Source organism: Narcine bancroftii, chromosome 5 (assembly GCF_036971445.1).
Source record: "Narcine bancroftii isolate sNarBan1 chromosome 5, sNarBan1.hap1, whole genome shotgun sequence".
NCBI lineage: Eukaryota > Metazoa > Chordata > Chondrichthyes > Torpediniformes > Narcinidae > Narcine > Narcine bancroftii.
In genome coordinates, this window is record NC_091473.1 from 184,168,390 (window position 1) to 184,195,774 (window position 27,385).

Sequence of the window (27,385 nt, forward strand, 5' to 3'; positions counted from 1 at the left end):
TATGTTCCTTCTCTCCCCATACAGGATGGGCGGTGTGTCTGCCACTCTGGCTTCATTGGGCACAGCTGCCACCTGTCGCTGAACGACAACCAGAGTGCGGGCACCTGGTATAATGTCAGCATGTCTGATCCGGCCTTCCTGGGACGTACGGCTGCTGCCGGAGCCTTCCTCAACACCACCAACTGCTTCTACTTGTTTGGTGGTAGGTGGCCTGCTCTTTTAAACCCCACCCCCGGACCCCACCCCCATCTCCCCCGGGACCCCCCCCCCCCCACCGTCTCCTCTGGACCCATCCCCTCCCCTAGACCCCCACCTCCTACTGGACCCTTCCTCCCCAAGGCCCTGTACAAGCTTCACTGAGGAAGATGGTTTCATGGATTTCCCAGTGGCCACCCATTTCACTTCCCTGTCCCATTCCCTTGCTGAGATGTCTGTCCATGGCCTTGTGCACTGTCAGACTGAGACCACCCACAAACTGGAGGAACAACACCTCATCTTCTGTATGGTCACCCTCTAACTGGATGACATTAACATTGACTTCTCTGATTTCCGTTAAAACCCTCCACACTATTCTTTTTCACTGCCTCCTTTCCTCTAGTTCTCTCTCTCTTCCCTTTTCCCTCTGTTTTCTTTCACAGCCATAATTAATTCTCACCTCTCCTCTTAACATATCCAATTTATACCTTTTGTTGGCGTAGATTCTTCCCCCTTTCTCTCTCATTCTTTAATTATGATGCCTGCAGGCCCATACCTTGAAGAAGGCTCAAGCCCGAAACGTCAGTAATACATCTTTCCCTTCTCTGAATGCTGAGAAACTGGCCCAGTTCCTCCAGGGTTTCTGTGTGTTTTTACTACAATCTCAGTGTCTGCAGACGTCTGTGTTTTGCTGCATTTACATGGCTCAGGCAGGGTTAGTGTGATGATCTGGGTTTGAACCCTTCGTTCTCTGTGAGGAGTTTGCTCATCTCCTTCCTTCCCCCCCACCCCCCCCCACCATGACCTGCTTGGGTCTCCTCCCGCGTCCCAGAGACATGCGATGGTTGGTGCATTGACGATAGGTTATGGGGTGGATTTGACTCGTGGTCAGAAATAGCCTGTCACCCTGTTGTATCTTTGCCTTTAAAAATGGCCATTCTAGAACATTAGGAACAGGAGACGACCATCCAGCCCGTCGTGTCTGCTACACCATTCAGTGAGATCACGGCTGATCTGCCGATAGGCTCATCACCAACCTGCCCTTTCCCCATATCCTTTAATTCCCCTATGTAAAAATCTATCCAACCTTATCTTAAATATATTTACTGAAGTCACCTCCACTGCTTCACTGGGCAGCAAATTCCACAGATTTCCCACCCTCTGGGAAAAGTAGTTCCTCCTCATCTCCGTCCTAAATCTACAACCCTAAATCCCTAGTTCTGGCCTCCCCCACCAATGGAAGCAACTTATCGAAGCCTTTGATAATTTTATACAATCCCCTCTCATTCTTCTGAGTTACAGTGAGTTCAGGCCCCCCACCCCCAGCATCACCTCCAAAACCAGTCCATCCTTTCTCAAGTGAGGAGACCAGAACTACACGCAGTTCTCCAGATGCGGCCTCACTAGTACCTCGTACTGTTGCAGCATTACCTCCCTTCTCCGGCATTCCATTTGCCTTCTTGGTAGCCTGCTGCACCTGCAAACCAACCTTTTGCCATTGATGCACAAGCCCTCCCAAGTCCTTCTGCATGGCAGTACGCAACAATTCTTCCTTCCAAAGTGGATATCCTCACATTTACCAAGATCATTGTACTCCATCTGCCAGATCCTTGCCCACTCACTTAGCCTATCTATATCTATTACACGGAATATTCCAGCACAGTACAGGCCCTTCAGCCCACAATGTTGTGCTGACCCATGTCAACCTACCCTACAGCAGTCTAAACCTTCCCACTCTCACACCCGTAACCCTCTATTTTTTTCTGACATTCAGGTGCCTGCCTAAAGGTCCTTATTGTATCAGCCTCCACCACCACCCAGGCAATGCCTTCCAGGCACTCACCACTCTCTGTGTATTAAAAAAAAGACAACTTATCCTTGATGTCTCCCCAAAATTTTCCTCCTCTCACCTTAAAGCAGGGGTGGCCAACCTTTAAATTTTTAATTTAGACATCCAGCACAGTAACAGACCATTTCGCCCCTACGGAAGGGGTGTGGATTAATTGGGCGGCTGAAATGGCCTGTAACTGTGCTTTATGTCGATTAAAGGTTGGCCACCCCTTCCTTAAACCAACATCATCTGGTATCCGCCCAATCTAAGCCCCTCATAAACCTGTATACCTCTTTCAACTCACCTCTCATCCCTCATTGTTCCAAAGATGAAAAGCCCCAGCTCTGTCCACTTTGCTCCATCGACACATTCTCCAAACCAGGGCAAATCTCCCATGGACCCTCTCCTGACTTGGGGAGTGGGGGAACAGGTTATTACGTTTGCCTTGATTTCCAAACATTTTGGCCAAGCTTCAGTGGTTCCCCACCCATTCTGCAGTGTCGTTGGTGTCTGGCTGTCAAGGTTCCTTTGATTGTTGTGCAATAACACAAAAATGATTACTTCAACTTTTGCCTGCCATAAGGCAAACAAGGAATCGCCGTGAGCATTGCCTGGCACCTCCTAACAATAGGAGAAAGAGAAGCAAACAAGAGTCACTTCAGAGGCGCTGAGTGTCCATGGATTCACCTCCCGCAGCCGCCCAGACTCTGGCCACCCGAATTCCTGATCCAAACCTCCGACATGGATCAGGAAGCAACACCTCTGCACTCTCAGGATTTTTAAAAAAACACTACCACCTTTATCAGGCCTGGACAGGGCTGTAGGACCTTGCAGAGCAGTTGAGGGTTCTGGAGTTTGTCACAGCCGCCCTAAATCAGCGAGAAGGGGTTGGGGGGTCTCCACTCTGCCTGCCCCTCACTGGCAGGAATGAAAGGAAGAGGGAGGGGGTGGAGTTGCAGCCCACTCACCCACCTCCAAATCTCTCCCCTGCAGGAACTGACCTGAACCGGGTCCTGGGCGACCTTGTCCAATATAACTTCACCAGTAACAAGTGGCAACGCATCGACCTAGTCCCTTCACCGGTAAGTACACACACCACTGCCTCGAGGATGATTGGTGGGAGGAAGGGAAAATGGGATGCTGGTGGGGGGGGGGGAAGGGGTACGGGAATAGGCTCTCCCAACCTCAGTCTCCTCGTATTGTGCTCCCCCTCTCTTTCCCTCTCCCTCTCCCATCCTCTCTTTCCCTCTCCCCCTCCTGCCCTCTCTCTTTCCCCCTCCCCCGTCCGCCCTCTCTCTTTCCCCCTCCCCCGCCTGCCCTCTCTCTTTCGCCCTCCCCTCCCGCCGTCTCTCTTTCGCCCTCCCCGGCCGCACTCTCTATTTACCACTCCCCCCGCCCACCCTCTCTCTTTCCCCCTCCACCGCCCACCCTCTCTCTTTCCCCCTCCCCCGCCCACCCTCTCTCTTTCCCCCTCCCTGCCCGCTCCCCTCTCTTCCCCCGCTCCCCTCTCTTCCCCCGCCCCACTCTCTCCCCCGCCCGCCCCCTCTCTCCCCCGCCCGCCCCCTCTCTCCCCCGCCCGCCCCCTCTCTCCCCCGCCCGCCCCCTCTCTCCCCCGCCCGCCCCCTCTCTCCCCCGCCCGCCCCCTCTCTCCCCCGCCCGCCCCCTCTCTCCCCCGCCCGCCCCCTCTCTCCCCCGCCCGCCCCCTCTCTCCCCCGCCCGCCCCCTCTCTCCCCCGCCCGCCCCCTCTCTCCCCCGCCCGCCCCCTCTCTCCCCCGCCCGCCCCCTCTCTCCCCCCCACACCGCCCCCTCTCCCCCCCACCCCGCCCCCCTCTCCCCCCCACCCCGCCCCCTCTCCCCCCACCCCCGCCCTCTCTCCCCCCCACCCCGCCCTCTCTCCCCCCCCCACCCCGCCCTCTCTCCCCCCCACCCCGCCCTCTCTCCCCCCCACCCCGCCCTCTCTCCCCCCCCACCCGCCCTCTCTCCCCCCCACCCCGCCCTCTCTCCCCCCTCCCGCCCCCTATCCCCCCCCTCCCGCCCCCTCTCCCCCCCTCCGCCCCCCCTCCCGCCCCCTCTCCCCCCCCTCCCGCCCCCTCTCCCCCCCCTCCCGCCCCCTCTCCCCCCTCCCGCCCCCTCTCCCCCCCCTCCCGCCCCCTCTCCCCCCTCCCGCCCCCTCTCCCCCCTCCCGCCCCCTCTCCCCCTCCGCCCCCTCTCCCCCCCTCCCGCCCCCTCTCCCCCCCTCCCGCCCCCTCTCCCCCCCTCCCGCCCCCTCTCCCCCCCTCCCGCCCCCTCTCCCCCCTCCCGCCCCCTCTACACCCAGCCCGCCCCCTCTCCCCCCCAGCCCGCCCCCTCTCCCCCCCAGCCCGCCCCCTCTCCCCCCCAGCCCGCCCTCTCTCCCCCCCAGCCCGCCCTCTCTCCCCCCCAGCCCGCCCTCTCTCCCCCCCAGCCCGCCCTCTCTCCCCCCCCTCCAGTGTGCCAGGTTCTGTGTTCTGGGACTGAGATTCTTGCTGTCCATACAGGTCCCCCGCCATGCTCACTGTGCTGTGGAGTGGAGGGGTGGGATGCTGGTGAGCGGTGGGGAGCTGCGTGACACCTCCCTGGCCCGGGATGTCTGGCTGTTCCTGCCCCTGGCCAAGCGGTGGAAGCTGATGGAACCCCGCAGCTTGTTCCGTCCACCCGGACTGGCATCGCACAGTGTCGCTGTGGTCGACCAGCACCTCTATATCTTTGGAGGTGAGGAGGGAGTGAAGGACAGGGAGGAGAGGAAGAGGTAGGGAGGGGTGGGGGAAGGGTAAAGAGGGAAGATAGAGAGAGGGGGAGAGGTGTGAAGTTGGGGTGAGGGATTGATAACGGAAAGGAAGGAAAGAGATGGGGATGGACAGGGAGGGGAGTGTGAGAAGGGGGTGGGGAGGGAGGGGTTTGGTATTGGGAAGAAGGGGATGGTGACGGTGGGAGGAGGAGGGTTTGGGTGGAGAGTGGAGGGGGAGTGTGGGGGAGAATGTTGGAGGAGATTGGATGAAGTGGGTGAGGGTATCAGAGATGGGGGAGTGAGGGTTTGTTTGTCAATGAGTGAACATAGGATGTGTGTGAGCTACAAGGGTCGGGAGGACAAATATGAGAGTGCGTGTGAACAGAATCACTGTGCGAGGGAAAGTGAGCAGTGTGTGATTTGAGGGTGTGAGTAGGAGCAGGGCAGGAGTGTGAGGTTGGGTGTGAGCAGTGAGGTGCGAAATAATGGAAGGCTGTCTTAACACTGATCACCACCCCCTCCCACCTGATGTAACACTGATAACCTTTTCCCCCACACCTGGTGTAATATTGATCACCTTTTCCCCCCCCCTCCCCCCAACTGCTGTAATACTGCCCACCTTCCTCAATTTCTTTCTGCCCACATTTTTCTGCTCATGTTCATTCCAGAAGCTCATGTGTAACACTTTTTATTTCTTTTTAAGATATTTTTGTTGTTTAATAGATAAAACCTTCTGTACATAGTCTTCTGGTTAATAGCATACAGCAGGTCATATATACATAACACAGATATATTGTAAATCAGAAATATATCCATCATTGTTGACGAAACTGCTTCCTTTAAAACATCAAATTCTGTAAGGTATTGAATTAGCAGTTAATCTGTTCCTCATAATATAACAACAATTAGTATTGGAATAGGAAATAGATAAGATACAATTAAAATTCTGTTTTTAAATATCTATATATAAAAAAGGTATTATCACCTTATTTTGTTGAAAAATAACCAATTCTATAACCCAATTTTATCTAATAATTCTACTAATGGAAGAAAAAAAGGAAAAAAGAACAAAGAAAGAAAAAAACCCGCCCTGTTAAAATGGAAAGATAATTCTTCACCTACTCATACCCAATGATTACATGATACTCCGTCTCATTTAAGTTTTGAAAAAGTAGGTACAATATTAAAGTGTAAGGTATGAATTTGGGTCATTTCATGGATAAATGTTTGGCCTGGAAGTCAGCCTGAAGAAAACTGAGGTCCTCCATCAGCCAGCTCCCCACCATGATTACCAGCCCCCCCACATCTCCATCGGGCACACAAAACTCAAAACGGTCAACCAGTTTACCTATCTCGGCTGCACCATTTCATCAGATGCAAGGATCGACAATGAGATAGACAACAGACTCGCCAAGGCAAATAGCGCCTTTGGAAGACTACACAAAAGAGTCTGGAAAAACAACCAACTGAAAAACCTCACAAAGATAAGCGTATACAGAGCTGTTGTCATACCCACACTCCTGTTCGGCTCCGAATCATGGGTCCTCTACCGGCACCACCTACGGCTCCTAGAACGCTTCCACCAGCGTTGTCTCCGCTCTATCCTCAACATCCATTGGAGCGCTTACATCCCTAACGTCGAAGTACTCGAGATGGCAGAGGTCGACAGCATCGAGTCCACGCTGCTGAAGATCCAGCTGCGCTGGATGGGTCACGTCTCCAGAATGGAGGACCATCGCCTTCCCAAGATCGTGTTATATGGCGAGCTCTCCACTGGCCACCTTGACAGAGGTGCACCAAAGAAAAGGTACAAGGACTGCCTAAAGAAATCTCTTGGTGCCTGCCACATTGACCACCGCAAGTGGGCTGATAACGCCTCAAACCGTGCATCTTGGCGCCTCACAGTTTGGCGGGCAGCAACCTCCTTTGAAGAAGACCGCAGAGCCCACCTCACTGACAAAAGGCAAAGGAGGAAAAACCCAACACCCAACCCCAACCAACCAATTTTCCCCTGCAACCGCTGCAATCGTGTCTGCCTGTCCCGCATCGGACTTGTCAGCCACAAACGAGCCTGCAGCTGACGTGGACTTTTTACCCCCTCCATAAATCTTCGTCCGCGAAGCCAAGCCAAAGAAAGATTGTAATGTTTTTTTCCTCCCATTTGCTCTCCCTCCTCTTCCCTCTCTCCCTCTCCTTACTTACCCTCTCATCTCCTTCTCTCCCTTTAACATCTGTCTTCCTCCTTCACCATCTCTCCCTCTACCGTTTTCTCTCTCCATCTCCCCACCCTGTCTCTCTCCCCCTTCCCCACCCTGTCTCTCCCCCTCCATTTCTCTCCCTCCCCCTTTCCTCCCCATCCCCACCCCCACTCCCCTAGGTCGGACTGACACGGATCGGTTCAGCTCGGCGATGTTCCGTTTCCACCTGGAGCTGTGGGTGTGGGAGGAGGTCGTTGCCACAGGAGGGAGGAGCCCTGCAGTGGCCGGTCACTCCATGATCTTCCACCCAGCCTCCCGCATGCTACTGGTCCATGGAGGCCACCAGATCTCCCCACGGTGAGGCTTCTCACCATATCCCCGCGGCGAGGGTGGTCACTGTGTCCCCCACGGCGAGGGCAATCACTGTGACAGAGCTGAAGTGCTCAACAAATCAATCACGCAGTCTGTGCCCAGTCTCTCTGATGTGGAGCAGACCACAACGGGAGCACCAGATGTAAAAGACGAGCTGTGCAGATTCACAAGTGAGGTGTTGCTTCAATTGGAAGGACTGTTTTGGGTGATGATGAGGGTTTATAAGTCATTGGTGAGATCTCAGTTGGAATATTGTGAGCAGTTTTGGGGGACTCATTTAAGAACAAATGTGTGGACGTTGAGGGTTTATAGGAGGATGATACCAGGAACAAAACGATTATCACATGAATGTTTGACAGGTCCTGGCCTACACTCGGAATTTAGGAGAATGAAGGCGCATCTCACTGAAACATTTTGAATGCTGAAAGGCATGGAAAGAGTAGATGTAGAAAAGTTGTTTCCCCACGGAGGGAGAGTCAAGGACAAGGGGGCACAACTTCAGGACTGAAGATTAGAAGAGAGGAATTTCTTCATCCAGAGGGTAGTAAGGCTGTGAATTTTGCAGTTGAGGCCGGATCATTGGGTGTATTTAAGACAGAGATTGATAAGTTCTCGATTAGCCAGGGCATCAAAGTTTATGGGGAGAAGGCCGGGTAGTGGGGGCTGGGTGAGGAAATGGATCAGCTCATGATTAAATGGTAGTCCTGACTTGATGGGCGTTCTTGCATTGTTCTCTGAGTTCTTGTCCTCTGCAATCTTGTGTTCTAGTCCGGCATTCCTGTATTGTTGTTCCTGCGTTGTTGTGCTCTGTGAACTTGCTTTGTTGTTCTGCGTTTGGGTTCTGCATTCTTGTTCTATGTTATTCTGCATCCTTCTATTCTCGTTCAGGGCTTTGTATCCTGCGTTCTTGCTCTCCCACGGATGCTTCTTGGCCTGTGGCAGAGCGAGATTTGCGTGGTGTGATGGGGACTGGGTGGTGAGCAGGAACCGGTGGGGGGGGGGGTTGCGGTGAAACCTGATCCGGATGCTGAAGATGCACGTTGTACGTGCCAGTGGAAAGGTCCTCACACACCCTTCCTCCCCTCTCACAGGTTCAGTTACCGGACCAACACCACCAGCACCTTCCACGTGGACTATCGTTACTGGGGGCGTCTGAACTCGGAGCTATCGGCGCACAGCCCGAGGGAGCGGGCTTTCCACACCGCCACACTGGTCGGCAACTACATGGTAGTGTACGGTGAGTCTGGGGTATCAGGGAAAAATGGGGGTAGGAGGCGGAATTAAAATGGCTGGCCACTGGGAGATCCATACCACTGGTGCAGACAGAGTGAAGGTATGCAGGGAAATGATTTCCCAGTTTGCGTCTGGTCTCTCTGACGTGGAGAAGACCGCAAAGGGAGTATCGAATGCAGTAAATCAGTCCTTTGGATACATAAGTGAAGTGTTGCTTCACTTGGAAGGGCTGTTTGGTGCTCTGAATGATGGTGAGGGAGGTGTGTCACTTCTTGTGACCAAAGGAGAAGGTGGGGAAAGAGAGAGAGGAGTGGATGAGGGAGTCACTGAGGGGACAGTCCCTGAGGAGGTGGAGAGGGGAAGATGCGTCTGGTGACGGAAATTATGGAGGGTAACATGTTGAAAGTGGAGACTGGTGGGAAGTCCAGTGATCCCACAGGAGCTCTATGAGGGGCATAGATAAGCACCATTTTCCTGGAGTGAGAGGAGCAAACACCAGAGGACATTTGGACAAGGTGAGGGGTAGAACATTTAGGGGAGATGTCAGAGTATTTTAAATGAGAGAGTGGTGGGTGCCTGGAATGCATTACCATGGAGGTGGAGGCTGGTAAAATTATTTAAAAGACCCTTAAATAGGCACATGGATGTAAGAAAAATAAAGGGTTCTGGGCGCAAGGTAAGGAAGTGTTAGATTGTAGGTGTATGTGGATCAGCATTACATCGTGGGCTGAAGGACCTGTACTGTGCTGGAATGTTCAGTGTGGAGGTGATATTTTGGTTTGGGGATGGGGAGAGTTTGGTTTGGGGATGGGGAGAGTTTGGTTTGGGGATGGGGGAGGGTTTGGTTTGGGGATGGGGAGAGTTTGGTTTAGGGATCGGGGAGGGTTTGGTTTTGGGATGGGGAGGGTTTGGTTTGGGGATGGGGAGGGTTTGGTTTGGGGATGGGGAGGGTTTGGTTTTGGGATAGGGAAGGGTTTGGGGATGGGGAGGGTTTGGGGATGCGGAGGGTTTGGTTTGGGGACGGGAGGGTTTGGTTTGGGGACGGGCGAGCGTTTGGGGACGGGGGAGCGTTTGGGGACAGTGAGCTTTTGGGGACGGGGAGGATTTGGTTTGGGGATGGGGAGGGTTTGGTTTGGGGATAGGGGAGTGTTTGGTTTGGGGATGCGGAGGGTTTGGGGATGGGGAGGGTTTGGTTTGGGGATGGGGAGGGTTTGGTTTGGGGATGGGGAGGGTTTGGTTTGGGGATATGGATGGTTTGGTTTGGGGGCGGGCAAGCATTTGGGGACAGTGAGCATTTGGGGATGTTGAGTGTTTGGGGATAGGGGAGTGTGCTGGCTGAGATGTGTAGTCTGTGGCTGATTCTCTGCCGCTTTTTGCAGGGGGCAACGTTCACATTCACTACCGGGAGGAGAAGTGCTATGATGACGGCATCTTCTTTTACCACCTGGGCTGCCACCAATGGGTTCCCGGTGAGAAGCTGGGTGTGCTGGTCAGCACCGGGGATGGTGAGTCTCGCTGGCCCCTGGGCTTCCATACCTGCCTCTTCCACTTGCCCCTCATCTCTAACCCTGGGGTGCGGCTCCTGTGCCTCATCTCTCTCCCACCCCCCCAGACTTGCCTCCAGGCCTCACCCCATGATTGAGCTCTGGTTGACCTCACCTACCTCCAATTGACCTCATTGACCTCCCGTTGCTGATCTCGGTCGACCTACCCGATCTCCAGTCGATCTCCCCGTTTTCATTTTGACTTCACTGGCCATATCATTGTAGGACGGGAGCGCCGGCCTCTCCGTGGACGGTTTGGACACATGGCGGCGCTGATGAATGGCAATGTCCTGCTGGTGGCTGGTGGTTTCGGGGGCCGACCCCTTGGGGACTTGGTGGCGTACAAGGTGCCCATCTACGTGTCACAAGTCCTGGTGCAGAACGTGAGTGATGGAGGGAAGGGGAGGGAAAGGAGGATAAGATAGGGGGGATGGGCAGTGGGAGGGGGATATGGGGTGGAGGGGGCAGGGTCTGTGTGAGGTGTAGACTGTGCGATTGGGGAATGGGGAAAGGGCGTGTTGGTGGGGCTGTGGGTGTAGAGGGGGAGGTGTGGTGAGGGGCTGTGAGGGGGGTAGGAATGTGGGGGAGGGAGGAGGAGGAGAGTGTGAGGGAAGAGAGTGGGGAGGTGAGTGGGTTGGGAGGAGCATGGGTAAGGGAGAGGTGAGTGGAATGTGGAGGGGAATGATGGAGAGGATGGGGAGGATGAGGGAAAGGGGGAATGAGGATGGGGAGAGGTGTAGGTATGGGAGGGGAAAGTGTGGGGGAAATGGGAGTGGGGAAGAGGTAGGGGATGGGGAGTGTGGAATGGAGGGGCATGGGGAGGGGGTGTTGGGGAGGGTTTGTGGGGAGAGGGGAGGGAGAATGGGAAGTTAGGCCACAGTCTGTACTGGGGCAATGCCGGCATTTGGTGCTCCGAGGTCTGGTGTAAGATTGGATGCTTCTAAACTCTGACCTCCCTTTGGTGCAGGTTCACCTGGACTACTGCTCGCTGTACGGCGCGGAGAGTGGCTGCCGCAAGGACCCAGCCTGCGTGTGGTGTCAGGGACGCTGCCAGACCTACCAGGTTCACAGCACGGTGAGGGGGTGGGAGTGGTGCTGAGTCCAGTGATGTGTCTGTGGCAATGATGTGTGGTGACAGAGACATGTCCGTGACAGTGAAGTGTCTGGTGATGGGTAATACAGCTGGTGATGACCACGGTGACTGTGACATGCAGTGAGGAGCCTGGTGATGGTGATGTGCAGTGACGGTAAAGGTGACATGTTGACGATGACATATGGTGATGGTGTCGGTAACAGTGATGGTTCAGTGTCGTGAGGTAATGGTAATAGTTCGATGACATGCGGTAACAGTTCAGTGATATGCGATAATGATGTCAGTGATATACGGTTACTATGATGTGACGGTAATGTATGGTGATGTTTGGTGATGGTGACGGCCTGGTGACGGTGATGTGCTGTAATGGTGAAGGCCCAGTAAAGGTGACATGCAGGAACGGTGTCAGCCCGGTGACTGTGATGTGCAGTTATGGTGATAACCTGGTGATGGTTCGTTGACGTACGATGATGGTGTCATCTGGTGACGGTTTGTTGATGTGGAGCAACATGTGATGGTTCATTGATGTAGGATGACATGTGGTGACAGTTTGGTGACGGTCTATTGACGTGCAGGGACGTGGTACCGTTTTGTTGACATGCGGTAACAGTAACAGTGAAGTGCCATAACAGTGAACTGTTGTCTCAGCAGTGCCCACACCTGGGATGTCTCGGCCTGGCCAGGCTCCTGACAGACTGCCAGTCATGCCTGGTATTTGGACAGAGCCGGCAGTTACCCCCACAGGCCCCCGGCAGCCTGGGGTGGTGCGTTCAGACCGTCTCCTGTCTTCCCACCACAGGTAACAATCTGGGTGTGCCGGGAATGGTGATGGCAATGAATGACTGACTGAGGTCTTGGGGTGGAGGGGACGGGGTCTCAGGGGAGGGATGGTGTCTTTGGGTTGGGTTGAGAGCTGGGTGGGGAAGGGATGTGGTTGAGGGCTGGGTGGGGAGGGGAAGGGGTGGGGGTTGAATCTCTGGGTGGGAGTGAGAGTCAAAGCACGTGGTCACCTCTTCTCCCCCCCCCCCCACCCCCCACAGAGCAGGATCGGTGCCGAGTGGAAACGGTGTCAGGGACTGTGGGATGGTGGGGCGCTGAGACCACCTTCATCAGCTCCCTGGACCAGTGTGAGAGGGCGGACCTCCGGCCAGGACTACACCTGCTCACTTACCTGCACCCCGTCAATCTGTCGCAGCCTGATCAGGTAAGTGTGATGACCCTGAGATAACCCTCCTGAACGCCAAATCTTGACCTCTGACCCCAACCAACCTCAACCCCGTCAACCTACTCGGTGAGTGTGGGGGCACCGAGATAATTCCCGACCTCCAAATGCCCCCACAGCTGACTTCTGAAACCCCCCTCCCCTGCATTTGTGCACCCCCTCATGGTGACCCTCCCTCCCCCCACTGTGCCCACTCAGGTGGAGATTACAGCGGCCCCGACCCTGGTGCGGACCCCCCGCTCGGAGCTGATAGGGGTCTCTATTCTCCGTGGCTTCGTCCACCCGCTGTTTGAGGAACCAGTTCCCTCTGACACGGTGACCGTGGCGGTGAAGATCCAGCGGCTGCAGCTGGTGGCGCAGATTGGCCGGAGGGCCAACAGCCTGGACATGGTGAGTGCCAGAGGTGAGGGGAGGCGGTTGGGGGGGTGCTCAGTGCCAACAGTCTGGACATGGTGACTGCCGGGGGTGGGGGGGTGGCAAGGTAACAGGGAGGAAAGGGGCCATAGAAGAGAGAAATGAGGAGGAGGGTAGGGGAATGAGGGGAGAGAGCATGGGAATGGATGGGGAGGGGGACGTGGAGAGGGGTGGTGGGAGGTTGCATGGGAGGCGTAGGGAGCTGGAGAATGGGGAGAGAGGGGGTGGCCAGGAGAGATGAGGCATGAGGAAAATGAAGGGGGAATGAGGGGAGAGGGAGAGGGTAGGGAAAACAAGGGGAGGGGTGGATGGAGTGAGGGACTGGGGAGGGGGAGGAGGAGGTGAGAGATGAAGAAAGGGTAGTGAGCGGGAAGGGAGAGACAGAACAAGAGGAAGGGAGGTTCAGGGAAAGGTCGATGGGGTCAGGAAAGTTGATGAAGTCGGAAGGGTAGGGACGGTCAGGGAGGGGTCTTGGGGTTGGAAGGGTTATTTGGGGTCAGGGAAGGGATGGTGGTTAGTGGGGTCATAGAGGTCAGAGAAAGGTTGAGGGGGTCAAGGAAGTGTCGGTGGGGTCATTGGAGGCCTGGGGAGGGTCAGTGCAGTACAGAGGGGTCTGGGTTCAGTGGGGGTCAGGTAAAGGTCAGGCGGCCTTGAGAAGGAGCAGTTCCAACCCTGAACTTCACACCCTCCCCTGGGTGAGGACAGGAGGAAGTTGGACACTGGGAGAGCGGGCCGGAGAGGGAGACCAGAGTCCTGCAGCGGAACAGCGGTGGACGGCTCTTCCCGGACCTGGAACGAGGGAACAAGTATGCCATCCGGCTGGAGGGAATGCTGAACAACTCTGGACATGGACAAGCCAGTGAGATGACCTTAACCTGGGAGCGCTCCAAGCTGCTTGGAATGTCAGTGAGTGCAATGTATCCTCCCCAGGAATACCATGCCCCTTCCTGGAGTATACCCCCGGAGTACCGTGCCCCTTCCCAGAGTACCATGCCCCTTCCTGGAGTATACCCCCGGAATACCATGCCCCTTCCTAGAGTATACCCCCGGAGTACTGTGCCCCTTCCTGGAGTATCCCCCCAGAATACCGTGCCCTTTATGGGGGAGTGGGTAGAATGTTATGGGGGCAATGTTCCTGGTGGGGCTGGGGTATTCCTGGATGGGATGGGAGTGTTCAATGGCCGGAATGTTCTGGGAGATGGGTCATTACTGGGAGAGCGTATCCCAGGGTTGATGTTCCCTGGGGATGGGGGGAAGGTGGGGGTGTTCCTCGCCCTGTGGTGGACAATGGGGTGGATGGGATGGGGTGGTGTTGGACAGAGGAGGGGTGAGGTGGCAGGACAGACAGAGGGGATGTTCCTCTCTCTGCGGCGGATGGGCTACTGTGCATTTACTAGCATCCCTATTGCAGGAGATCTCCTACCACTTCCTGGAGCCATTCCGGTCGGACGACTGCGACTCACTGGGCTCGTGCCAGTCCTGCCTCACTGATCAGGGCTGCAGCTGGTGCCCGGAGACACGGCGCTGCCAAGTGCGGGCAGCAGGAACCGACAGTCAGTGCGGTCGGGACCGGCTGCCAGTGCTGACTCCAACAGACTGCCCGCTTTGTGACCAACATACTGAGTGTGAGCTCTGCAGTGGGGTGAGTGCCCTTGGCCTGGGATAGACATGAACTCCTGCAGACCCCTGTGGATTCCCACGAGCCCTTTCAGACCTCTGCGGATCCCTGAAGACCGCCACATACCTGTCATGGTCACGTACTTACCTTCGTTGGGAGTGGTGCTGGCTGCCACTGATGACATAAGTGATGTGACACGTAGGGTAATGGTGTGCATGCTGTGGTAAATTCGTGCGGTTAACAGACCTTCATGGACCCCTGCAAATTGCTACAGACCCCTATGGACCCCTGCAGAATAACTCGCAGGCTTCTACAGACCTCCAGGGGCTGCCACAGATCCCCGCATACCTTCTGGATTCCCGTGGAGCTGTCACAGACCCCTGGACTTCCCCGCTGTCCCCATTCCCCGGCTCACTGCTCCCTGTCACTGATCTCCCCTCAACCCACCTTACGGTGCCCTCCCGTGTCCCCACAGGATCCATTCTGTGAGTGGGTGGTCAGCAGGACTGGTGACATCCAGTGTGTCCGGCGGGGACGGTGGTCCCACGGAGTCCGGGACCCCTCCCGGTGTCCCCCACCCTGTTACAGGTGAGCACCCTTGGGTGGGATGGGGTGTACGGTCGGGGAAGGGAGGGGATTTATTGGCGGGGTGGAGCCAAGAGGAAAAGAGTGAGGGATGTGTTGGGTAGGATGGTGGCAGTGGGAGTCCCTGATCTCCTTCCCCCGTCCGCCCCACCCTCCTTCCCCTGTCCTCCCCGCCCTCGGAGAAGAGGTGTGTGCTCTCCAATATGGTTGCCTCCTCTGCTTGGCCTGCTAGGTGTGCTGGTCATTGTGTTGTGTGTTTCCACAGGCGAACTTCTTGCCAGGAGTGCCTGGGGAACTCCAGCCAGTGCGCCTGGTGCCAGTCGACTCAGACATGTTTCTTCTTCGCGTCCTACCTGGCCAAGTACCCCTTCGGGGAGTGTCGTGTCTGGTCTGACAGGTAGCTTCCGTTCATTTCTTCCAACAGTCTGCAGACGCTAGGAGTGAGGGAATCACCCAAATGCGCTAGAGAAACTCAGCAGGGTCATGCAGCATCTGCACAAAGTGAGGGGTGACCAGAGTTTTGGGTCGGGGCCCTTTGTTGTCGGCTATAAACTGAAACAGTCAGGCCTGAATGGAAAGGTGGGGGGGGAAGAACACGGGCGAACAGACCTACCCTCTCCCTCCATCATGTCTCAGCCTCTTCCTCTTCAACCCTCCCACCTGTATTCACCCGTGACCTCTTACTTGTCGGCCTGTCCTCCTCCCCTGCCGCTTTCTCCCTCCCCTCCCCCTTCCCCTTCTCTCCCCTTCCTCCCCTCCCCTTGCCCCTTCCTCCCTCTTCTCCTCCCCTTGCCCCTTCCTCCCTCCTCTCCTCCCCTTGCCCCTTCCTCCATTCTCTCCTCCCCCTTCCTTCCTCCCTCCTCCCCCTTCTCTCCTTCCCAGGCCCTCCCTCGCCCTGCCCCTTCCTCCCTCCTCTCCTCCCCTTTGCATCTTCCTCCCTCCTCTCCTCCCCTTCCTCCCTCCTCTCCTCCCCTTTGCATCTTCCTCCCTCCTCTCCTCCCTCCTCTGCTCCCCTTCCTCCTTCCTCCTCTCATCCCCAGCCCCTTCCTTTCCAACCCCTCCTCCTTTCCACTCCTTGCCCTTTCACCTCCTCTCCTCCCTCTGCCCCTTCCACCCCTGCCCCTTCCTCCTTTCCTCTCTGTCCCTTCCTCCCCTCTCTCTGATCCTTCTGCCCTCCTTTCCTGCCCCTTCTCCTGCCTTTTCCTCTCCTTCCCTACCCCTTCCCTCTCTTCCTCCCCTGCCCCTTCCTCTCCTCCCCTACCCCTTCCTCCCTCCCCTCCTCTCCCTCCACCCACCTTTTTATTCGTGCCTGTTTTCCTCGCACCTTAATGAAGGAACAGGGCCCAAAACACTGGCCACCCTTCACTTCCCCTGGATGCTGTGACCTGGTGAGGTTCTCCAGCACATTTCTGTATGGCAGCACCTGCAGTCAGAAGGGTTCTAATGGTTCGGCCCATTCTAACGTTCACACGTGATGTATATGTGGGGTTACAATGAAAAGGAAGATCAATTAGTACCTAGCAAGGGTAGCGCAAGAGCACAGGCGTGGGGTTCATTCAGGAGCCGGATGGCTGCGAGGAATGAACTGATTTTTCCGCTGATTCTGCCTAAATTAATTTAATTTAGTCATACAGCAAAGTAATGGGCCCTTTTCACCATGAGCCCGTGCCGCCAAATTAACCTACGACTCCTGTACGTTTTGAAGGGTAAAAAGAAATGGGAACACTGGGAGGGAGGAAACCCACGAAGACACGGGGAGAACTTCGGATTCAAACCTGGCGTGATTGGGGAAGGGTCCTGAGGAGGAGGGGAGTGGTACCTTTAGTGTGTTGGCTGCCTCTCTGGAAAGGGGGAGGTGTGGACAAAGTCTTTAGAAGGGAAGGGGGGATCTGGGGGGTGGGAGGGGTGATTTGGGTGGTGGTGAACTGTGTTCCCTGCCTTCTGGGGCACAGGTGAAGGGAGGGGGCCAGAAGGAAGGAGGGGGTGAGGGGGCACCAGGGAGCATTCCTTGCCAAGTTGACCCCTGACCTTTATCCTGGCCAAACTGACTCTTGATTGGTGCTCTGGATGAGTTGAGCCATGACCTTTGCCCTAAGTGAGATGATCACTGACCTATACCTGGCTGAACTGAACCCCGATCTTCCCCCTGGGCGAGGTGATCTCTGCCTTGGGTGAGCTGACCCCTGACTTTGCCCTTTGTGCAGCATCCACTCGGGGAGCAAGTGCACCGAGTGCTCCCGGTCGCTGGGCTGTGCCGCCTGTCTGCAGGGCTTCGGCTGTGGCTGGTGCGGTGACACCAACAACCCCACCATTGGCAGGTAGGGGAGGGGGGAGATAAGGGTGTGGGAGAGGAGGGGCAGGGGTTGCAGTGGGGGCGACAAGAGGTAGTGAGGGTGGGGAGGAGAGGAGGAGGGGTGGGGGAGCGACTAGGGCTGAGGGAGCCCGGGATGATGGGGAGAGGAGGTGGGGTGTGGAAGAGGAGGGACAGGGATGGGGAGTGAAGGGGGCTGAGGGAGTGGAGGGTAGTAGGTAGGGGTTTGGAGGGGGAATGTGTGAAGGGCGAGGAGAGCATGGCCCCTGCCTGGTGGACTGTCTGTGACCTTGGCCCTCTCAGTGTCGCGTTGTCTCCCGTTTCCAGGTGTGTGCCGGGAGATTTTGGCAGCCTGCGGGGCTTTGCCGACTGCTCAGTGGCCGTGGTAGGGCTCTCAAACCGGTCTGGCAGTGACCCAGCGGCCTGGTCCTATGCCGTCTGCCCTGACATCGATGAGTGTCGTCTGCAGCTCGATGATTGCCACCCTTTCGCCCGGTGCCGAAACACCTTCCAGTCCTTCCAGTGCGACTGTGGCCGGGGCTACACTGGCGATGGCCAGGCCTTCTGCAACCGGACGTGAGTGGGGGAGAGAGGTCATGGCTGGGCTTTCTGCAACCGGACGTAAGTGTGGGGGGGGGGGGGGGGGGGTTACACCAGTGACGGTTGGGCCTTCTGCAACCGAATGTGCGTAGGGGAGGGGAGGATGAGGGCAGGGAAGTAATGGCCAGGTTTTCTGCATCTGGATGTAAGTGGTGGGTGGGGGGTAGGGGGGTGTGTGGTGACACTGGTGATGGCTGGGCTTTCTGCAAACAGATGTGAGTGTGGGGGTAGGGAGGGAAAAGGGGCGTGGATGGTGTGGGGCAACACCAGCTATGGTGGCCCCTTTGTAACAGGACTTGTCTGGTCGCTCATTGAATCTGGGTGCATGTTGCATCTGGGTCCATGCCGTGGCTGAGCGCGCGTTGAATCTGGTTTGGTTTGGTTTACCTTGCGTCTGGGCACATGTTGCATCTGGGTGTGTGTTATATCTGGATGTATCTTGAATCTGGGATTCTGATGGACTGTCACTTCACCATCCCCTCCCCCTCTCCTCCTGTCTCAGGTGTTATAATGAGTGCAGGCATGGACACTGCAGCGGTGCACCTGACTTCTCCTGTGTCTGCCAGCTGGGCTGGACCTCCAACACCACGTCCGTAAACCTGACCGGCACGGAGTGCAACGTGGACTGCGGCTGTAACTTCCACAGCACCTGCTCCACTGGGATTGGCATCTGTGACCAGTGCCAAGGTAATGGTGATGGCCACCTCCTCCCTTTCTGCTCCCAGCATCGTGCCAAGCCCCCACGGTCACCAGGAGACCTACAGGCATCTGGCTGGGTGGGGGGTTGAGGGCAGAGGGTAGGGTACCAGCTTGTGCTCCGGTTTAGAACAGTCGGACAAGGCTTCTGGGCCCAGTGCCTCCCACTACAATCCCATTGACCAGTTTCACTGGCGCTCCTCAATTTCCCTCACCCTTAACCTCCCCTCTGGACTTCAAACCCGTGCTCATCCCTCAGCCTGCCTTAATGGTCTGGATTGAGCAAACATGGAGAAGCTTCCACTAGTGAGAGATTCCAGGACCAGAGGTTGCAGCCTCAGAATAAGAGAGCGTCCTTTTGTAACAGAGAGGAGATGTTTCTTCAACCGGAGGGAGGGAGGCAGGGGGTGAATCTGCAGAATTCATGGCCACAGATGGCTGTGGAGCCTGTCACCGGGGAGGTTTAAACTGCTGGCTGGTAAGTTCTGATCAGAGCGTATGCTGGGTGGTGTGGAGCCTGCATGATCGCTGCTGCTCTCTGACAGCAGAGTTCTCTGTAGATATTCTCAGTGGTGGGGAGGGTTTTGCCTGCTGTGTCCTGGGCTGTGTCCACTACCGTTTGCAGGGCTTTACACTTGGGGGGTATAGGTGTTTCCATACCAGACCATGCAGCTGGTCAGTGCATTTTCTAGAAATTTGTGAGGGTTCCGATGTCATATCAAACCTCCGCAAACTCTGCCTTGGTCCCTACTGATCTCGATGACTCAGGGGTATCCTGACCCCTGATGACTCTGAGGGTCTCTGACCTTGGGTCTCTGCTGACCCTGAGGGGTGCTGAGATTTTCTGATCTTGGATGCTGAGTAGATTCTGGCCTGGTCAGTACTTGGAGGGGAGACTGCCTGGGAACACCAGATGTTGTAGGTTTCTATGAGGGGCGCTGGACAAAGTGTAAAGTGCGACCCTGTCTTCCTTATGGTCAACAAAAGTTAAAGAATTTCTTGTATTTTACATTCTAAATGTTGTATTACATGACAATAATGGAACTTTTACCTTTACCTGACCCCCGTTACCCTGACCCAATGACCCCAGGTTCTCTGATTCATGTAACGCTGAGTCCATGACTCTGAATGACCCCGTGTGTCCCTGACGTCCGTAACACAGAATCCATAACCCTGACCCAGTGACCCTGGTCCCTAACCCCCGTAATCCCATCAATGACTTTGTGATGCTGTCCCCGTCACCCTGATCCTGAAGACCCCTTGACTGACTTCATGATCCTGGGACCCTGAACCTATGACCCTGGTCCCTGAGCCTGTGAGCCTGATGCTACAATCTGCTTCCAGACTGGACGATGGGGAAACACTGTGAGCTCTGTCGACCTGGCAGTTACAGCAATGCCAGCAGCGTGGAGGGTTGCCGGCCCTGCGACTGTAACGGGCATGGAGTCCTCGCCCTGGGGGAGTGCAACAGGGTGACAGGGGTCTGTCACTGCACCGACCACACCGAGGGAGACCACTGCCAGGCCTGCACTGCCGGCTTCTACGGGGACCCCCGGTAAGGTGGAGAACCAGCAGTTTCACCACATCCTTCACACCGTACCCACACTCCAACCCTGTACTCCCTTCACACCATACCCACACTCCCCACCCTGTACCCCATCGCACCATACCCACACCCCACACTCCCCACCCTGTACCCCCGGCACACTGTCTCCACACGCCCCCCCCCCACCTTGTACCCCTATCACACTGTACACCCCACCACCCTGTACCCCCATCTCACTATAAACCCTACCCCACCCTCTACCCCGTCACACTGTACACCCCACCACCCTGTACCCCCATCTCACTATAAACCCTATCCCACCCTGTACCCCTGTCACATTGTACACCCCACCACCTTGTACACCTGTCATGCCGTAAGCCCAGCACACTATACCCACACCCTATACTCCCAACACTCTATTCCCATCACACCGTACCCACACTCCCACCCTGTACTCCCATCACACCATACCCACACTCCCCACCCTGTATCCCCATCACACTGTAACCACACTCCCCACCCTGCACGCCCATCACACCATACCCACCCTCCCCACCCTGTACCCCATCGCACCATACCACACCCCACACTCCCCATCCTGTACCCCCGGCACACTGTCCCCACACCCCCCCCACCCTCTACCCCGTCACGCTCCCCCCCCCACTGTGTGAGCCCCCACACCCCCTTCTCCATGCTCATTCCCTCACCTCCCAAGCGATCCCTTTGACTGTGTACCTGGATCATTGTGAGGAGGAGCCTCTACTACCAGATCATTAACAGTAACCCCGGGGGTCTCTCTTCCTGGGACAGAGGCACATTCCTGTGTCTGTCTGTATGTGTGAGATTTGTTAACCCCCACCGCCTGACTCTCTCACCCATGGAGGGAGGGACCTGTCCATGTGTGTAAATGTGATACACTAACGCCCGCCTGACTCTCTCCCCCAGGGTCGGAGGGACCTGTATGAGTGTGATACACTAACCCCGACCTGCCCCTCTCCCCCAGGGATGGAGGGACCTGTTACCACGAGTGTGCCGGACGTTCGCTGCTGCTGAACGTGTCCTCGTCGGCGCTGGGCTCCCTCAGGGGCAGTGGCCTATCTGCGAACGGCCTGACCTACTGCCTGTGGGTACTCTCCACCTCCGATTCCCTGGAGCCTTGCCAGGTCCAGGACTCCTGTCCTGTTGTCAGCCTGACCATCCACTCGGACATCCAGATCCAATGTGGGGTGAGTGAGGGGAGGGCTGGGGGGGTGGGGGTGTCTTGGTTTGGCTGAGAGATTATTGTCATAATTGTGAGTATGTGCTGAGGCCCCAACATTCTTCCTTGCCACAGCCACCCTGTGGTGTGAGACACACCAACTTCAGTTTTACTAATTAAATCACCCGCCTCATGCCAAGACAGAGGAAGATATCATTCCTGAAATATAATGTTGGAAAGTGTATGGTCATGCACTTTGGTAGAAAAAATAAACTATTTTCTAAATGGGGAGAAAATTGAAAATCCCCGGATGCAAAGGAAGTCCTCATACAGGATCACTTGAAGGTTGATTTGGTGATGAAGGAGGCAAATGCAACGCTGGCGTTCATATCAAGAGGAATAGCGTTTAAGAGCAGGGATGTGATGTTGAGGCTTTATAAGCCACTGATGAGGCCTCGCTTGGAGAATTGTGAACAGGTCTGGGCTCCTTGTTTAAGAAAGTATGTGCTGACGTTGGAGAGGGTTCAGAGGAGGTTCACTCGGGAATGAAAGGGCCATCCTAAGAGTAGCTGCCTGACCTGCTGAGTTTCTCCAGCGCATTTGTATGATGCAGGTGATCTGTTTCCATGAGTCGCCGGTGGGGAAAGCAGGTGCAGTGGACGCATTCATTGGAGGAGGATCAGAACTTAGGAGTGGAGATGGTTTGCTGAGGATTTGTGAGACCTCATGGAATATTGTGAGTCGTTTGAGGCCCCAAATCTAAGGATGCGCGTGCTAGAATTGGAGAGAGTGCAGAGGGGGTTCACGAGAATGATCCCAGGGATGAAGAACGTTTGATGGGTCAGTGGAGTTCAGAAGGATTCAAGATTCCTTTATTGTCGTGTTGTAATTCAGAGCATGTAACGTTACACAGAATCGCCTTCTGCCTGCCGTAAGGCAAAGAATTGCCATTAGTGTCACCCGGCGTCCCTTAAATACGAGAGAAAGACAAGCCCCTTCAGAGACTCTGAGTATCTGTGGGTTTGCTTCCTGCAGCCGCACAAGCTCCTGTTCAATCCATCGACCGCCCAAGCTCCAGATCCAAACCTCCAGTGCAATCCTCAGCACCCAAGGCCCCTTCAGGAGTCCTTCTTGCCCTCAGTACCCTCGCAAATCCCTGACACATGGATGAAAGAAAAATAGTGGTGGGGGGGGGAGGTGGTCTAGAACTTTTTTTTAAAGGAGTATACGGTTGGCACAACAGGGCCTGTACTATGCTGCAATGTTCTAAGATTGAAAGAGGGCAGAGAAGATTTACTGGGATGTTGCCCACGCTTCTGGAACTGAGTTACAGGGAAAGGTTAAACAGGTCAGGATTTTATTTCCTGGAACATAGAAGAATGAGGGAAGATTTGAAGGAGGTATTTAAAATTATGAGGGAGATAGACAAAGTAAATATAGGTTTGCTTTTTCCACTCAGGGTAGGTGAGCTACAAACCAGAGGTCATGAGTTAAGGGTGAAAGGGGAAAAGTTTAAGGGGGGAGGATTTTCTCACATAGAGAGTAATGGAAGTGTGGAATGAAGTGGTGAATGTGGGTTTGATTTTAACAAAAGTTTGGGCAGGTATGTGGATGGGAGGGCTATGGACTGGGTACAGTTCAGTAGGACGAGGCAGAATAATAGCACAGACTAGAAGGGCTGAAAGGTGCAGTGTTCTCTGGTTCGGGGCTGAGGCTGTGGGGCAGAGGGTGGGATTGGGAGGGGGTGAGGGGGTTGGTTGAGGATGGGGAGGGGGATTTGGGGATGGGAGAGGGAGGATAAAATGGGGTAAGGGGAATAAAGAGAGGAGGAACTGGGGGAGATATGTGGTGGTCCATAAGACAGTGACCTCCCTTCTCTCCCCTGTTCCCCACCCACATTCTCTCTCTCTCCTCCTCACCGTGCCTGCACCCCCAACCCCCTCTACCCTTCTCCCTGACCCTCACACCCCTCACACCGACCCCCATTCCCCCCATACCTCACCCCATCCCCACTGTCTTCCCTCCCACCCCTACCTGTATCCTGCACTGTCACCATCCCCCTTCCCTCCTGCTCTCTCCCTCCCCCTTGTCCCATATACCCTCTGCACCCACATCCTCTCCTCTCTCCCCACCCACTTTTCTGCCTCCTCCTCTGTCCTCCCCCTCCCTCTGTCCTCCCCCTCCCTCCTCTCTCCTTCCCCTTCTCCTTCCCCCTCACCCCCTCCCCCAGCATGACTATGTCTACGTTTACGATGGCCTCCCAGCATTCCTGACTGGCTCCCAACCGGAAAGCGGCATCCATTTTGACCCCCGGCTGCTCGGGGCCTTTTGTGGCCGAGGGGGAGTCTCGCCTGTCACTGTCTGGGCGGTCTCAGGTAGGCTGGGGGGGGGGCGGGGGGGGATTGAGGTTGGGAGTCAACGCGGAGGGTGGGGCTTTGTGTGGGGTCCGGTCCACATGGGGTGTAATTCTGTCCCCTTCACCCAGTCTCTGTTCTGTGAGGTGGTCCGTCCCCCTCTGTTCCAGAGGGTGGTTCGTGCCCCCATCACCTTCCCTGTCCCTTTGTTCCATGGGCTGGTCCGCTCCCTTCACCTTCCCCATCACTTTGTTTCAGTGGATGGTCAGTCCCCTTCACCCTCCCCGCTCATCTGGTTCCAGGGGGTAGTCCATCCCCCTTCACCTTCCCCGTATCACTAAACCAGTGGTTGGTCTGTCCCCCATCACCCTCCCCATTCTTCTTCATCCTGACTGTTTCCTTCCACCCTCCGTCTCTCTCTCCCAGGGGCTGGTCCATCCCCCTACCCATTTCTCATCTCTTCCAGGAGGTGGTCCGCCCCCTTCACCTTCCCTGTGTCTGTTCCAAGGGCTGGTCCATGCCCATTCACCCTCCTCCTTCTCTGTTCCAGGGGTGCTGACCGTGTATTTCGAGGCTAATGTGACCCGTTCCGCCAGTGCTCGGTGGGAGAGTTTCAATGCCACCTTCGCTGTGGGTGACTGCCAGGGTCCATGCCACCCTCTGGTTCCTTGTGATCCGACTATGGGCTGCCACACTGAACACTGCCCTGGCAACTGCTCCTGGCACCTCGGGGCAGGGGTCTGCAACACGGTGAGTCCCAACGGAGAAGCAGTCCATCACAAAGGGTGTCCTCCACACCTGGGGGTCCGTCACAAAGGGTGTCCCCCACACCCTGGAATCTGTCACAGAGTTTCCCTCCAAACCTACTGTCTGTCCCATGTCCCACCCATTCTGGGAGGAGGGGGGCTGTTTCCTTTGTGCCAGTGGGTGACAAGGAACTGTTTCTGGTGTGCCAAGTGGGAGGGGGGATCATTCCCAGGGGAGTGGAGAGCATTCCTGGTGTGCCAGGGGAAGGGGGATTGTTCTCAGTGTGCCGGTGGGCTGGATGGGAATATTTCCAATGTACTGGGTGGAGGGAGGAACATTCCTGGTGTCCTGGGGGAGGGGGACCATTCCTGGGGGGAAGGTGGGGATGTTCCTGGGGGGAGGGTCACCGTTTCCGGTGTTCTGGGTGGGGCATCATTCTCAGAGTTGGTGGGGGGGTGGGAAATGTTCCCGGTGCCCATAGTCAGAGATTTTCATGGGCCTGAATCCCTGTGGTTGATCTCCAGGACTTGGGACACTGCATCTGCGTGGACGGATTCACTGGGGCGGACTGTAGTTCCCAGACGTCTCCAGGGTCACTCATCTGGGAGACGCTGAGCGTGAGTCTCACCCCACCCTGTCTCAATCCGCCCCCTCCACCTCTCTCTGATACCCCACTCCCTGACCCCTCTCTGTGTGTGCCGCCCAACCCCTCTACCCAGCATGTGAGACCCCCTTCCCCAGCACATGTGACCTCTTTCTCTGGCGTATGTGACCTCTGACCTCTGAGTGTGACCCGCCTCTCCAGCATGTGTGACCCTTGACCCCTCTTGCCGAGTGTGTAACCCCTGAATTCTCCCCAGTGAATGTGACCCATGACCCCTCGCCCCAGTGGCTGACTCTGTGCCCCTTGTGGATCCGCAGGACGGGGGACTGCCCCACCCTCGGTTCGGACACTCCATGGTGGAAGGTCCGACATCTACGTTCTGGGTATTTGGTGGCCTCTCACTGCAGGAGGGGATCTTGGGCAGTCTGTACAGGTGAGGACCATCGCGCGGGTCCGGTGGTGGGTCACGTTCCTCTCCTCTCCCACTTTCTGCTCCCCCCTGACTGAGGTGGGGCCAGTAGACGGAGTTGGGGGTTCGGGCAAGGGAGCTGGAGGGGACCGGGAGACAGAACCAGAGGGCCAGGCAAGGGAGCTAAGGGGGGTGCTGGGAGTTTGGTCCTGGAGATGGAGCTGGGGGGGGGTGGGGGGTGGGGGGGGTGGCGCAGGACACGTCCAGGAGCTAGGAGATGGAGCAGGTGAGGGAGTTGGGTGGGCGGGGTGAGAATGGGAGAGGTCCAAGAAACGGAGCTGTGACAGAGGTGGAGTGGGGGGTGGTGCTGGGGATCCCACAGACGGAGCCGGGGGGGGGGGGGGGCTAGGAGATGGAGCTGGGGTGGGGGCTGGGAGATGGAGCCATGTGGCGGGATATGGATCCGGGGTCCGGAGAGTCTCGGGTACCTGGGGACTGGGCCCACCCACACTGCCTGTCCCCACAGTTACTCAGTGACCCAGCGCCGGTGGAGTCAGGAGCTACGCGGTAAGACCCTGGGTCCTACTGCCCGCTACTTCCATGCTGCCGCCACCGACCCATCCCGCCTTATTATGTTCGTGCTGGGGGGCCTGACTCTGACCGGGGTCACCCATGACTTCTGGCTTCTGAACATGTCGACGCTGGAATGGAGGCAGCAACAGGTAGGGCCCGACCGTCACGGATCCCCAGCCCTCCAGTGTGTGACTCACAACCTCTACCCAGGGGATGGGATCACCTGGAGAGATCAGTCACCAGGGAACAAGAGACAGTGGCAGATTAACCTTTAGACTGAGTAGGCTTAAGCCAAGGGGCCCTGAAGGGAGGGATGCCCGGCAGGAATGAGAATCTCTGGTTCTACAGTTCAATCGAACTCCAGATGTTTATCAACCCCCCCAGCATTTTTCAACCCCTTGGATAGTCCCATCAATCCCCAGGGGTTGATACGACCAATTTGGAGTTCCCTATTCTGTTCAACGAAGGGTGGGGCAGGGGATCAAGGTCAAGGAGAGCCTTTCTAAAGCTCAGCTGAGGGGCCCGAATGGTAGTTAATCTGCTGCTGAGTGGAGGGAAGGATGGTCAGTCACTGGGGAATGGTGAAATGGTCAGATTTCCCCTGACTTTGACTCTTAACCTGACCTGGTCTTCCCTGCCCCCCACCCTGACCCAGGCTCTCTTTCCCCACCGACGCGGGCTCTCTCTCCCCCACCGACGCGGGCTCTCTCTCCCCCACCGACGCGCGCTCACTCGACCCACCCCCCCGCCACCGACCCGGGGTCTCACTCTTCCCCCCCCCCCCCAACCTGGGCTCTCTTTGCCCCCCCACCCCGACCTGGGCTCACCCCTAAACTGATCTCTCTTCCTGTCCTGGACTACCCCCGACCTGGGATCTCTCCTGTGAAGGCGGACTTTGTCCCTCGTGTGGTGGGACACACCCTGACTCTGACCCGGAACACCTCATTGCTGCTGATTGGCGGATACTCCCCCCTCAACGGCTTCAATGACAAGTTACTGGAATACAGCTTGGCCTCTGGAACCTGGAGAGTGGCGCAGACCACCGGCACTGCCCCCACTGGTAGGAGAAGGGGCTTGCTGCAGAGTACTCGGGGAGGGGAGGGGAGGGGGAACAGGATGAGTAGTGGTTGCGAGAGGTGGTGGCTGGGCAAGGGGCTGTGGCAGGGTGACGGGTCACGGTGAGAGGTTATGGTGATGTGTCGTGATGGGGTGAGGTGTCGTGGTGGGGTGAGGGATTGCGGTGAGGTGAGGGGTGAAGGGCTGTGATGGGGTGAGGGGTAATGGAACGGTTCTGTG

The 27,385-nt window shown here is 56.4% G+C and overlaps 1 protein-coding gene across 1 annotated transcript in view; it reads left to right on the forward strand.

Annotated features, from left to right (window-relative positions):
- The window catches only part of megf8 (multiple EGF-like-domains 8), a 49,460-nt gene that overhangs the window by 558 nt on the left and 21,517 nt on the right, over nt 1–27,385 (forward strand). Inside the window, exons 3-28 of the mRNA XM_069942434.1 lie at nt 25–202; nt 3,020–3,108; nt 4,543–4,756; nt 7,150–7,327; nt 8,434–8,579; nt 9,955–10,080; nt 10,345–10,502; nt 11,087–11,194; nt 11,864–12,011; nt 12,253–12,416; nt 12,633–12,824; nt 13,554–13,754; nt 14,260–14,490; nt 14,942–15,054; nt 15,317–15,448; nt 17,256–17,369; nt 17,690–17,938; nt 18,465–18,649; nt 20,003–20,213; nt 21,208–21,430; nt 23,633–23,777; nt 24,307–24,506; nt 25,028–25,120; nt 25,425–25,540; nt 26,043–26,238; nt 26,978–27,149. Of these exons, the coding sequence (XP_069798535.1) occupies nt 25–202; nt 3,020–3,108; nt 4,543–4,756; nt 7,150–7,327; nt 8,434–8,579; nt 9,955–10,080; nt 10,345–10,502; nt 11,087–11,194; nt 11,864–12,011; nt 12,253–12,416; nt 12,633–12,824; nt 13,554–13,754; nt 14,260–14,490; nt 14,942–15,054; nt 15,317–15,448; nt 17,256–17,369; nt 17,690–17,938; nt 18,465–18,649; nt 20,003–20,213; nt 21,208–21,430; nt 23,633–23,777; nt 24,307–24,506; nt 25,028–25,120; nt 25,425–25,540; nt 26,043–26,238; nt 26,978–27,149 (4,282 nt within the window). The remainder of the gene's footprint in view (nt 1–24; nt 203–3,019; nt 3,109–4,542; nt 4,757–7,149; nt 7,328–8,433; nt 8,580–9,954; nt 10,081–10,344; nt 10,503–11,086; nt 11,195–11,863; nt 12,012–12,252; nt 12,417–12,632; nt 12,825–13,553; nt 13,755–14,259; nt 14,491–14,941; nt 15,055–15,316; nt 15,449–17,255; nt 17,370–17,689; nt 17,939–18,464; nt 18,650–20,002; nt 20,214–21,207; nt 21,431–23,632; nt 23,778–24,306; nt 24,507–25,027; nt 25,121–25,424; nt 25,541–26,042; nt 26,239–26,977; nt 27,150–27,385) is intronic.